Here is a 12,598-nt window from a genome sequence, read left to right on the forward strand (position 1 = left end):
GATAGCATGGCCTGGAGGTCAGCTCATGGCTTTACTAAATCCCCTTAATTTTAGACCTTGTTGCAGAATGTAAGCCCAATGGTTCAAGGGTTTAGTTGAAGGGCTTGCTGATGCTTCCTGTGAGACAGCGTTCAACAAACTGGCCCACCACCTGTTTTTATAAATGAAGTTTTGTTGGAACACAGTCACATTCATTCACTTACACTTTGTCTATGGCTGCTTTTGCACAACAATGGCTGACTGGAATAGCTGGACGAAGATTGAATGGCCCATGAAGTCAAAAATCCTTACTATCTGGCCCTTTACAGAAAAAGTTTGCTGACCCCTGATTTATCACATTTAAGGAAATGTTCTGGATACAGCTCTGGCCTTTGGCTGAAGTCCAAGGCAGTAACAAGGGAAGTCCCTTGCCAGGCTCCCTTGCTGAGCACCAGTCAGTACGAAGGGAAAACTGACTTTTCAAAGGAATCCTGGCGAGGTCTTTTATTTGGGGGATTCCAGAGAAATGCTGGCTGAGTCAGCAGCCCCCTCTAGGTCCAGGAGCAGAAGGTGGTAAGTCTTTCACTGACATTCACTTTGCCATTTAGTTGGCATAGGCTTGCACTGATCAGAAAGAAACTTTGGATTGAGAAATTTCAGTTGAATAACCTTTAGGCCTGAAAAATAGAATTATATAAGCATCTCAGAAAGACCACTCAGGCCAGGTCCCATAGTTCAAAGTGGCTATGGCTTATTTTACACCACACCTGAAGGCCTGAAAAGCTGTGTGTGGTCTGAGTCTGTTTGCCTCACTAATCTCTGTCATTTCACAGGCTGCCTAATTTCCTGATGGGTTTGAAGTACAGCTGTTTTTCAGGTTGTCTGCCACCCTCCTTCATTCTCTAGGTCTAGGACCTATGGTCCAAAAACAGTTAAGTGAGCTCCTTTTATTCCTCTGCATTTTTAAAAGCAACCCCCTCCTCTAATTCTATTGTATTTATTTGATCGAGTCAAGATATCGCCAAAGGGTGGCAACCCATATGTCCTGCCTTCTTTTGGCATGACACCAGTTCTCTTTCCCTTCACTTTGTGTTCCGTGGAGCTCAGACTTTCAGTCGCCCAACAAGCATCCAGTTGATTATAAGAGCCCGGAGGACACTGGTGGCTTCTCTCCCTTCATGTCTCCACCTCCACTACTCAGCATCCTCCTGCCAACTTCACCAAATTAAACTGGGCCTTCTGGAGCCAGTGTTAGTTCATCAGCCTCAATGTGCTTTTCTCTGACCCTACCAGCCAACACCATGTCATCCATTTCTGTTGTACTTACTGAATACCAAACATACTTCACACTTAAGGCTGTTCTTTAATCACAGGATCTTCTGTAGTACTGCAGAAAAAGTTTGCATTCTAGAATTCAAGGTCCAGGCTCTAGATTCATGTACTGGCTGTGAGCCTTTGAGCAAATTACTTCACCTTTTTGAGCCTGTTTTCTCATTTGTAAAATGGGTATCGTGGTCTTTGTTGCCTAATTGTTAGGATGATAAAATGAGTTGATTTTTTTAAGGGCACTGTAAACTGTTAAAAGGTTACACACTTATTGGTCAGTATTAGGTTGTCCTGCTTTGCTACCTTCCCTTTCTCCTTGGTTTCATGTGAAACTAGAGCTTTGGGAGTGATTAGGGAGGTAAGAGATGAATCAGCATAAAGCCAGCCCATCCAAAACCTCCTTGCCTAAAACCAATTACACTGACAACCAATTTACCTAAAAGTCAAAGTGGTAATTTTGAAAGAAGTCACTTTGTACAAATTTTTTAAAGAGGCACTTCAACATAATGTCATATTTTTAAATCACTCTGTCATGATCTGCAGTATTTTGTCGATGATGAAATCATTTTGTTATGCTTATAGATGGCTTTTTCTATTTTATCTCCTATTGAGCAGTTTTATGACTTCTTAGTAAGTTTGCCGAAGACCTTCTCTTAAAATTGTATATTTATAGCAGTAAATACTTGTCAAATCTGTAGCATTTCCCATAAGATTTATCAAATGCACCTTTTTGTTCACTCCCAGCTCCTTCTTGCTTGGTTTTACTTTGCATCCTATATGCTTGTGTGCACCTTACGAGTTGATTAACCAAATTAACATGTATCTAGTGTTCCTTTCTGTTCTGCAAGGTAATGGCATTTTGACAACAAGCATGAAGAAGTGAGACAGATAGGACAGAATTGTGTCAAACTCCTTGCATTTTATTTTTCAGGCTATCTCATTTATCAAGCAACTCTATTTTGTGAAACAAAATGATATACACAAAGTCATTTCCAAATGTATTTATTACAAGAATTATAACATTTTTCAAGAAAGGAAAACTGGCTAAAAAGTCCCAAAAGTGTTCAAAAGTAGATAAAATTAGAAGAGACCCACCAAGGATACAAAACAATTTTTAGTAGAAATCCCACCTTTAATCACAATGTTCTTAAATAATTTGCTTTCTAAAAGTCCTTTAAATGACACTGCAAAAAAATTAGGACACTCAAACAGATTCCAAAACACTTGAAAGTGTACTGTATTTTATGTGAACTGGCCATTCAGCATAGATACTCTTTTTGTGAGTTTGTGGCAAATTGGTCTGTGGCCATTTGACCTGGAACCAATTTGGGATGCAGGCATATTGCCTTGCACGTGCAATATGTGGGCATGGGGACAACCATGGACCTCAGGGGGCGGGAACAGCTCTCCTGAACATGACCTCCCTGAGTAAGGGCAAATTGTCATTTTTAACTCTTTATTACAAGGACATATTTACACAGAACAATCTTTACAGACACAGTGAACACAATTATGGGAAGGGGACAATTTCTTAATGAAAAGGGTCTTAATATCTTTGTATAAATTAGTATAAGAATCATACACAACCACTTTAAATAAGAGCCCCCCAGTCCTCCAGTAGCCTCTGCTGCCCTGTGCCATCCTCTTTTTCCCCTTCCTTGTGAGCCTGGGGAGCTGATAAGATAGGAGATACAGAGAAGAGGAGTGGGGAAGAAGGCCCAGCCCCTGGTGGGGCCATCAGTGGCAAAAGAGGCTTTCTGGGTACTGGCCAGCTCCTACTCTGAGCCTGAGGGTTGTGGGGGGAGGTGAGTGCTCAGCCAGGCTCCCCAGGGTGGGCCTTAAAGCAGCAACAGCAGCAGCAGCAGCAGCAGCAGCAGTAGCAGCAGCATTAGCAGCAGCAGAAGGGTGAGAGGTGGGTAGGCAACATTGGGGTTATTGTGGGGCTTGGGGGGCCCTGACTCCCCCTGCCCCCAAACATACATAGGTGGCTAACAGGCTCTTGTCTCCCCTTTTCTCCCTCCTAGGAGTCCTCTTGAGAAGGAAGCCTGCTCAGACCCACACTTCATCCCATTCTTCCTTCCTTCCTTCTCTCCTTTTCTTCCTCCAAAGGGAAGGTCACCAGGAAAAAAGGTCCAGCTAACATGAAGGGAAGGCTATTGAGTCCAATTACTTAAGGCCACCTCTGAGCTCCTAAAAACCAATGTTGGGTCTCGGTGCCTGAGCTGCCCCTATGAAAATACCAGAGGTATGGCAATGCTGAAGGAATGGGATCAGCTGGCCTGTTAAGGAATTTTTCAGCCCAAGTTGGGAAATGAACCAGTAGGGGCATGCCAGGGAAGCGGGAGCAGCTCTGTCCCTGTGCCACCACCAACAAGCCACCACCACCATGGGGCAGTTCACAGCACACTTGCGTCTTCCTCCTAGTTGCCCCCAGCCTCAATCCCAAGAAAAGGCACTTAATAAGTTTTGAAAAGACATCAAGAGAGAAGGCATCATCAAGTGGGAGTTGGGAGACCTGGGCCCTCATTATGGCTCTGCGGTGACCCTCAGCAGGTCACTATCCCTGTCTCAGACTCTCCTTTTGTAGGAGTTTGCATAAAGAGGCAGAGCTAAATGATCTGTTAGGTTCCTTTTGGCTCTGATATTCTGTGATTCTAGGCAAAAAGACTTCTACCTGGCTTTTGCTCCTGGGAAAGTAAAGAGCCACCTCAGGTCCATCATGATCCCCTCCTGAGCTAGAGCTTGAACTAGCTGTTGAGGGGGCCAGAGTAAGTTGGGAAACGGTGAGTTAGGAGTAGTGTTAGAAGTCACGGTAAGGCGAGAGAAGTGACAAAGTACTTCATGCCCCTCTCCACTTCTTTAATCAGGCCAACCATGGGGATGAAGAAATGGCCACGAAGCTGTTCCTCCTCTTCTCCAATGCTACACCACTTCCCTTCACTACAGCACCAACCCCCCACTCCAATGTCCCCCAAGGCACCCTGCTTGCATCCCAAGGCCCCTGGCCTCTAAGTAGAGTCTCTCATTGCTCATTCCTTTACTCTCCTGTGGAGGCCTGCTGACGGATCCAAGTGGCACCAAAACCTGGGATCTGCTGGAGCACAGTGAAGAAGAGAGTGTTTCCATGCAGCCCCCAGGGCAAACCTGAGGAAGGGAGGGCTGTATGAAGGGTTGGGGTATTAGGTGAGAGAGTGGAGGCTAGGACAGGGGAAGTCCAGAGGAAAGGACGGCCTTCCAGTGCTGGGTTCCCACAGTCAGTCCAGAGAAGGTCCAAGAAGAGGGCTGAATGGATCCTTGGGGGCGCAAGGGAATCATTGAACTAGGGGCAGGGCCATGTCATCGAGGGAGGCTGGTGGGTGAGAAGAGTTGGGACCATCAGCAGCTAGAATGAGTGCAAGATGACAGGAGAATGGATATAAGGGCTCCAGAGAAGCAGACCAATCTGTGGAGTAGAGAGAACTTCACGGAGTGAGTACTTGAGGGCCCCTTCAGTCCTAAAGAGACAAAAAAAAATGACCACAGAGAAATAATTGGCACGTCCTAGGTCAAAGGAACTACCCAGGAATGGAGAGGAGACATCCTTCATCTGCCCCTTCCTCACAACCCTAAGCGTAAAGGCCGAGACCTCTGAGTTGGTGCTACCCTGTTCTGGATACAGAGCAAGACACCGCAGGCCAGGCCTCAGGAACAGGTTTAGGCCCTGCTCTCTCTTCTGCCACCTTTGATGTTTCTCCCCTTCCTATGCTCTGGGCAACTCTCTTCCAATTCTCTACCTGCTAACCTCTAAGGCTCTCTGCACCCCTTCCTTTCCCCCATCTGGTGAGGATCTACACTGTATACCTGTAGGCATTCCCTGGGACACCCAACCCCAGCTCATCAAAGACCCCTAGGACTTCTAGAAATCTCCAACTAGGCCAGCCTGCCCAATCCCAGGGTGGAGGAGAGCCAACATGCAACTGCTGAGGAGCTAGGAGGTTGGCCCCCAAGCGTCCAGCCCCTCTCTGGACCTTGGTCATACTCTGTAAGCCACTATGTTGTGTGTGGAACCAGGACTGCTTGTGTCTGGCCAGTGATAAGCACAGGGTCACCCAGCTTTCAGGCTAATCCTCACCTCGCCCTTCTACACCATCCACTGATCAGAGGCTCAAGTACCTGTTTCAGAAAGGCATGGGGCCCTTATGAGAGAGGCGTGGCCGCTGGCGGCGCAATTTTCTGCGGCCTCCCTGCCAGGGCCCCGGTCCATTCCTTGATCCTCTGGGCTGCACCAGGTGGCGGACATTGCCTTCCTCCAGCCCCTTCCCGGCAGAAGGCTGCAGCAGGGGCCCTGCGAGAAAGAGAAAGCCTGTTAGCAGGAGACCTCAGGCCACAGGCCCATAGTAGGGGATAATCTCTCCATAAAGTGGCATTCTACATAGCTCTTCTTTGTTTTTATCTTCTATCTTGATGAACAATTTGTAATTTCTCCACTGTCCTGGGAGCAAGTGGAACCCACTCATCACATCTTGAAATTTATAGAGCTGAATTTATGTCCTTTAGACAGTTCTATCATGTTTCTGGCAGGCACAAATGTGTTCTTTGTTTAGAACATAACTGGGGGGTGCAGTTTGGGATATTATACCTGTGCTTGGCTGGGGAACAGCAGGCAATAAAGCCCCTATTGCTCCCTTATAACTGATGCACTTAAAACATTTCAAATCTACAACATATTAGTAAAATGAATGCCTCCACCACCATGTACCCATCACCCAGATTCAAGTTATTCAGATGGAGTCATATATGCCTTTGTTATCCCTTTTCTTTTTTTTTTCTTTGCTGAAGTATATTAAAGCTAATCCAGAATTGTACTCCTAGGTCCTTCATTACACAGTGGCCCACTTTTGAGTACTGGAGATCTCACACCTTGCTCCTGGCACCTCATCAGTGTTTAGGCATTTCCTGAGCTCCCTTCTGTGGCCAGCCTGTGGGCACCCTGTGGGCATGGCTTGGGGGGGGGTCCTCTAACTTATGTGTGCCTCGTACTGGATTCTACTCGGCCTGTGACCAGATTTACAGGCCAATAAATATTCATGAATGAATGAACAAATGAGTGAATGGTCACCTCAGGCAGCTAGTCTGTGTATGAGGAGGAGGTTGTGCTGCTGTAGTTGGCATCTCCCCACTGGATGCACTCATTTCCTTTCATTCTCATACCACGCTCCCATTCTGTGTCTGATGTAAATTCCTGACATTTCAATTTCAGCTGGCTTCTCTTCTGCCCTCTGGGACCTGCTCTGTATCTGTCCACATTTGGCTTAGAGTAGAGAAGCCTTCTGCTTGCAGACCAAGCCCTGGCAGTACACTCTAGGTTGTTCTGGGTGTTCCTGGTTTTGATGAGGAGGAAGGCCCATGGGCCAGCTCTCATGGATGCTGCAGTCCATCCAAGAAAGTCTGGAAGCAGGCAGAGTGGGGAGATGAGATGATACTGGGCAAGAGGCAGACTGGAAGAGTGCTCCTGCAATGCCCATTATGGGGCTGGCTTGCAGAAATATGGCTTCCAAGGCCAATGATCAGGAATTCCAGCCTCTCCTCCCCAACATCATCGGATTCACCTTCAGCTCTATCCCTGCTCTTCAAGCCCCAGTTCCATCACTAGTTCAGTTTCCACATACCTCCCCACCTTATTGGCTGGTAGCTTTGAGTCATGCCCCTGGCCACTCCTCCTTTTCCTCCTCCCGGCTTCCAGCATCCTTCCTTGGTTCCTTGGCTCTTGTGATTCCTCCTCCACTTGCACACAATTTCCAGGTGTTTATTCTCCTCTCGGGCAGAGAGGAGGTGAGGTTTGTCCTTAGGGCCCTCCCTGTCCAGGCTCCTGGGGCCCACTGCTCTCCACCCGAACACACACACATGTACTACACACACATGCACACTCTAGTCCTCTACTCTCCCTCCCGGCCCATTATAACCTTGCTGTTTACCAGTCACACTTCTGTGCTTCTGGTCAGGGTGGGTTAATATGTCAGCTCCTCCCCTAAACCCATCACCTAATGAGAATAAAAACACAAATCAGACTTGTACTTTAGGGCATTAGGCATGGACGGGGCCAGGAGGCCATTTCCATCTGTCATAGAACTACCTACCCTCTTGGTGCCATCGGCAACAGATCTGGGCTGGAGAGAGGAAGGAAGGAAGGACCTTCACTAAGTTCCTTACCCCAGTTGCTCCAGCTTCTTCCCTTTGTTTTGGGGTCCCCTCAAGGCTGTCCCTGCCCACTGAGGCAGATAAGAATGATGCCAATTAGGAGTCAGTACCAGAGAAACACTTGGAGCAGGAAGGACTGTGGTGAGGGCATGGCCAGGCACAGCAAAGGACCCTAGGAGCCTTGACAATACAAGTGAGACCTTGGTTCTTGCATCACTGCCCAACTACTGGGGGTGGAGTGGGTATAGGGCAATAGCACAGGCTATGGCCCCAGGGGTACAGTAGGTATACAGAAGAGAAGCACAGTGTCCAGATTAGGGAGAGGGTTTATCTCCAAATGATCATCACCCATGACTGTGAGTGTTGGTGGGAGAGAGGGCTAGGGGTGACGGGTCCTAAGTAGGGGGCACAGAAACACAACGGGGAACAAGGATGGTGGTTCAGACTCTGGCCATGGAGATGGCTAAACTGTAAGCCTGCAGAGAAGAGCTCCCTGAGTTGTCTGAGCACTCAGGCAGGCCACAGAGAGCAGCCACTCAGAAGCTCCTGACGTCTTGCATCCCATCCATGGAAGGGGTGGCACTCACTGTCCTTGTAGCTGGAAAAGTCTGCAGCTCCTCACGCACCCTGATCCCATCACCCACCTGTTTCCTACTTTTGATTCTGAATCTGGCTCACCCTAAGAGAAGCTGACACCTGAAACCTGGGCTTTATCCTGTCCAAAGGGACTTTTAGAGGCTGTTGATTCTCATCACTACAGAGGTCCCGGCTATACAAAAAGAATTCCCCTTTAGAAATGGGGGCCATTCTCAGTGCACTTAAATAGTTTCTTTCAACTCATTTTCTACTTAAAGAGAAGCTGGAGCAATCCCCCAAACAATCTCCAGTCTAGAGGGACTGGAGCCCTCACTCTCCAAAGTACCATCAGCAATGAAGTCCCAGCATCTCTGCACTGAAAACCACAGTCAAGGAAGAACAGGGTTTGATCTTCAGGCAGCCTGAACTCCAGGTCTGCCAATGCACAAAGAGATACATGAGACTTTTCAGGAACATGCCAGGCTCAGCAGGAATGACGCACCTGTTTTTCCCCTTGTCACCCAGCTTATCTTACAATTGTTTAAAAAAACCCATGTGGGTGCTCTGGTAGGGACCCTGCTGGTTATGTCCCCTCCACCATTCAGGGTCCTGAATGCGTTTCCAGGATGAGATCTCCTTTGTTTGCCCAGCCTTCCACTCAGTGCCCTGAACAACCTTCTCACGTCAGCTTTGCTGTGTTTGGACGCATTATGCTCTGACAGCCTGGCCCTCCATTTCACTTGCATTGCCATCGAGAGGCCTGACTCAGGTTACATGGATGCTCAGCTCATAGGAATTGAGGATAGAGTGGTGATGCCCCTGCCCTGAGTGGGAGGGGTACAGTAGGATGTCCTCACACTATCACTGTGACTGCAGGGTTTGAGCTGGGGCTGGGGAGGGGAAGGAGAAGGAGGAGAAGGACAGAAAGAAAGGTACTCAGACAAAGACCAAGGAACACTTGGCCCTGGCCCAGCAGCTCTGAGAATCAGAAGAGCAAAGTGTACCCCAGGTCAGGAGGCAGTGGAGGGGTATGTGTATGCTGGGTAGAGAAGGGGGAAACATTCCAAGTTAGGATGAAGTTTGTTTTGGAGGAAGCATGGTTTTTAGGCCTGGGGCTTTGACGGGAAACTCTAGGTCAGGAGACCATGCAAATCTAGGCCAAGGGCAAGGTGGTTATGGGGTTCCTGTGTCTGACCCAGGACAGAAGTCAGGAGAAACAGGATATGGGTACCAGGACCCTTGGCTTGCCGGCAACCTGAATGGAGGTGCCGTCCCTCAGCTCCAGGAGAGGTCATGGGTGGATAATGCACTGGGAGCCTTGGAAGTGTCCTGTGCTAGACTTGAGCAAAATGTTAGAACAATATATTTACCCAAATCAGGAGAGGTAGATGATAGATAGCCTAACAAAGAAGGGTTAATTAAAGCAAGCAGTGGCAGGGGCTGGGCCAGACAGTGTTCCCTCCATTTGAAACCAGCTGTACCCTTTACCAGTACTGCTCTAACATCTGGACCCCGAAATGGTTCTAGTGGTGGTCAGTTGGCCAAGGGTCTCCCCATAGCCTCTGGGGAGCACCAGGTGTGCAGATGAGGCAACCCCAGCTTCCTCTGGAATGCCCTCTCTGCACCCACTCTTTCTTCCCTGAAGACATCCCCTTGGACTAGTTACCAGTAGTGGTATCAGGTGTGTGTCTTGTCTTGCCAACTGCACTGGATGGTGGTGCTATGGAGAACAAACCCAGATGGTACCTTTCATGTCTGTTGCTCTCTTCCTACCATTGCCCGACAGGAGTTTCTGAGGAAAAAGCCTGACCCCCTCTTACCAAGGACATGGCTGACCCAGAGCTGGGGCCCTGAGAGGAAGACCACTGGACAACTAGCTGAAGGCAGGTGATGCCAGACCCAACGAAAGCACCTTTCAAAGAAGCCAGGCAGTGCTCCCAGGTCCAAGGCAGTGCCATAAGACAAGAACAGAGAAAAGAGGAGGCCTACAAAGAGGGAGAGGTGTAGCTCCGTCAGGCCCCGCAGAGCAGGCCACTCTGCTCTGGAGGGTCTGGAACCAAGTGGGGCCCTGTGCCCTTCCTCTAGGAAACTTGCTGCCCTGCCCTCTCTTCCCCTCTGCCCCCATCTCCTTGTGACTCCAGCCCTGACACAGGCATTAGTCCTCCTGGTCTTGGTCTTTACTTCTGTGGTGCCAGGCAGGCAGCAATGACAGCCAGATCACGGGACTACAGCAGCTAGAGGTGGGAGATGGCAACCTCAGGAGATACTGACACTCAGAGGACAGGCTGCCCAGAGTGGGACTGCTGGGGCTTGAGGAGGGGCAAGGAGCACCAGTGCCAAGTATGCCAGGTGGGGGATGTGGTGCAGAAGAGGGCAAAAGGACTCCCCTTCCCTGAGCTGCATGGAGGTGTCAGGTTAGGCACAGTCTCCTGGCTTGGTGCCTGGAGACAGGGGGACTAAGGTGAAGCATGCCTGTGCCTGACCTAGGATATTGAAGAACAGAGTCTGGGGGCCTCCTGTGCAGGAGTAGAATAGACCAGACAGGACCTTGGAGTGAGGGTGGAGAAGAACAGCCTGGCCCTGCCCAGCTTGACCAGTGGGAGGCTGCTTCTGCTCGCATGCAGGCTGAAAGGAGCAGCAGTCAGGCTCCACGCAGCTGGGCTCTACACCGCCGCCCCCGCCCCCGCCCCACTCCTGCCTATGCAACAAGTGTCACGTCTGCATTTTGGCACATCATCTCCAGTGGCCTGTGCTCTGCGACCAGACCAGCCGGCAGTTCCTAACCTGCAGGGTCGAGGAAACTTGCAATGAGAGAGCGCAGCCCACGGGGCTCAGGTCAGTTCCCTCCACTGACCCACGAAGGGAGCTGGACATGCCCCCCTCCACCAGCCTCCACCACGTGGGATGTGGGGCGCCAGACACGGGGAGCATGCCTGCGGCTCTGAGCTCCTAGGACTGTGAGGAGCAGCCAGGAGGGGCAAGGCGCCGGGCGGGTGAAGCCCGATGCCGCATCCAGTGGTCCCTGGCCGTGGAAGCCCTGTCAGTCGGCTGCCAGCGCGTGGCTGCTCCTGCCCGGCAGCCGCCCGTCTGCCTCCAGAGAGTGCACGGGTGGGGCGAAGGGCAGAGAGCGCGGCAGCCAGAGAACGGCCAGTGGGGCGCGGACCTACAGGAGGCAAGCACTCACCTCCGTACACCGCGGTCAGGGAGAGCCAGAGCAGCAGGAGCGCCTGCACGCAGAGCCGCAGATTCATACTGGTCCTCCGGCCGCTGCGCCGCAGGCCTGGCCAGGTGGCGGGGAGGCGGAGAGTTTGGGAGTCCACAGGCCCAGAAACGCTCTAGCTGCGGCTGGTGCGGGCTGGTGAGCGCGGAGCTCGTGGGACTCCTGGGCCGCTCCGCAGGCTGGCTGGCTGTGCGCTTGCCGCCTGCCCTCGCCTGCCGCCTGCCTCCCTCGTGCGGGCAGCACCGCCAAGCTGGCCCCAGCGGCTCTTGGGGCGGTGGCAAACTCTTTCCAAGAGGCAGGCTGCTCGGCCGCGGCTCCAGCTGCCCGAGGTCCAGGCTGCCAGTGAGAATGCTCCCTGCTCACTCTCGGGGCTGCATTTTGTAACTTGTGGCTTGGCTAAGAGCCCACTTGGTCATGTGGTCATCCAAAGGGCTGGAGGGGGGGCCAGGAAGAGAGAGAGGGGGCGAGCCTCCCGGCACACATTCTGTAGCCCCAGCCAGGGCGCTAGAGGGAACCTCGAGGTGGCCCCACAACAAAGGCTGCACGGCCCGCCGACAACCCATAACTACTTCCCAGACAATGCCCGCCTGGCTGGGGGCAAGAGGGTTTGGGAGACCTGAATGATTTCACACACAGGAAGAATTTGGGGCGGTCGAGGGGCACACTTAACCCTTTCTCACATCGATTCCTTACCAGCTGTCAAGGAACCTGGGCGCTCCTAGAGGGACCCGGCCAAGGCTGCTCCAACTCTAACCTTCTGTCATCAGAAATATCTCTTGACCCACTCCCTTCCCCTGCCACTCGCATCAGCAAGGTTTTGGCGAAGACACCCCCCGCCACACACACACACTGGCCCTCGTATCTCATCTCCTCTGCAACTTCAACTGGGCTTGCATTGAGGATGATTGTCCAGGCTTGTGTCCAAGACCGCTTGCTTAATTGCCCAGAGCCCCCACGAGGCACCCTCTACCTGGAATGCCCCTACTCAGCCCATCCTGCTCCTGAGTTCTTCATTCTTAAAGCAGTACTTCAAATCTCAAATCCTATCTTATCTAGAAGATTTGCCAGGATAACAAATACTGCAGGAGGGACTGCCCCTGGGTCCCTCCTCACTGCTGGGACATGCAGCAGCTCCTGTTGCATCAAGAGGAGGGCAGTTTACCCAATTCCAAACCACCAAGACTGGATTAATTTTGCATGTCTTTGGGATTCCCCTTTGTAACTGTGTCCTGAAGTGGTTTGCCTTCCCAGACTAGACTGTCAGCTCCTACAGCCCAGGAGCTCCCAAGGGAAGGGACTGCCTCATTCAAGGGACTGGGA

The 12,598-nt window shown here is 50.9% G+C and overlaps 1 protein-coding gene across 1 annotated transcript; it reads right to left on the reverse strand.

Moving 5' to 3' along the window:
* Positions 1 to 5,462: 5,462 nt before the first annotated feature.
* Positions 5,463 to 11,309, reverse strand: APLN (apelin). The gene is made up of 2 exons (XM_054576953.1): positions 11,226 to 11,309; positions 5,463 to 5,615 (listed from the first exon to the last, which is right to left on the reverse strand). Exons 1-2 carry the CDS (start codon positions 11,307 to 11,309, stop codon positions 5,463 to 5,465), a joined length of 237 nt encoding a protein of 78 aa, XP_054432928.1.
* Positions 11,310 to 12,598: the final 1,289 nt, after the last annotated feature.

Source organism: Pteronotus mesoamericanus, unplaced genomic scaffold, assembly GCF_021234165.1.
Source record: "Pteronotus mesoamericanus isolate MK-2021 breed Mesoamerican mustached bat unplaced genomic scaffold, CSHL_Meso_final contig_40, whole genome shotgun sequence".
Lineage (NCBI taxonomy): Eukaryota > Metazoa > Chordata > Mammalia > Chiroptera > Mormoopidae > Pteronotus > Pteronotus mesoamericanus.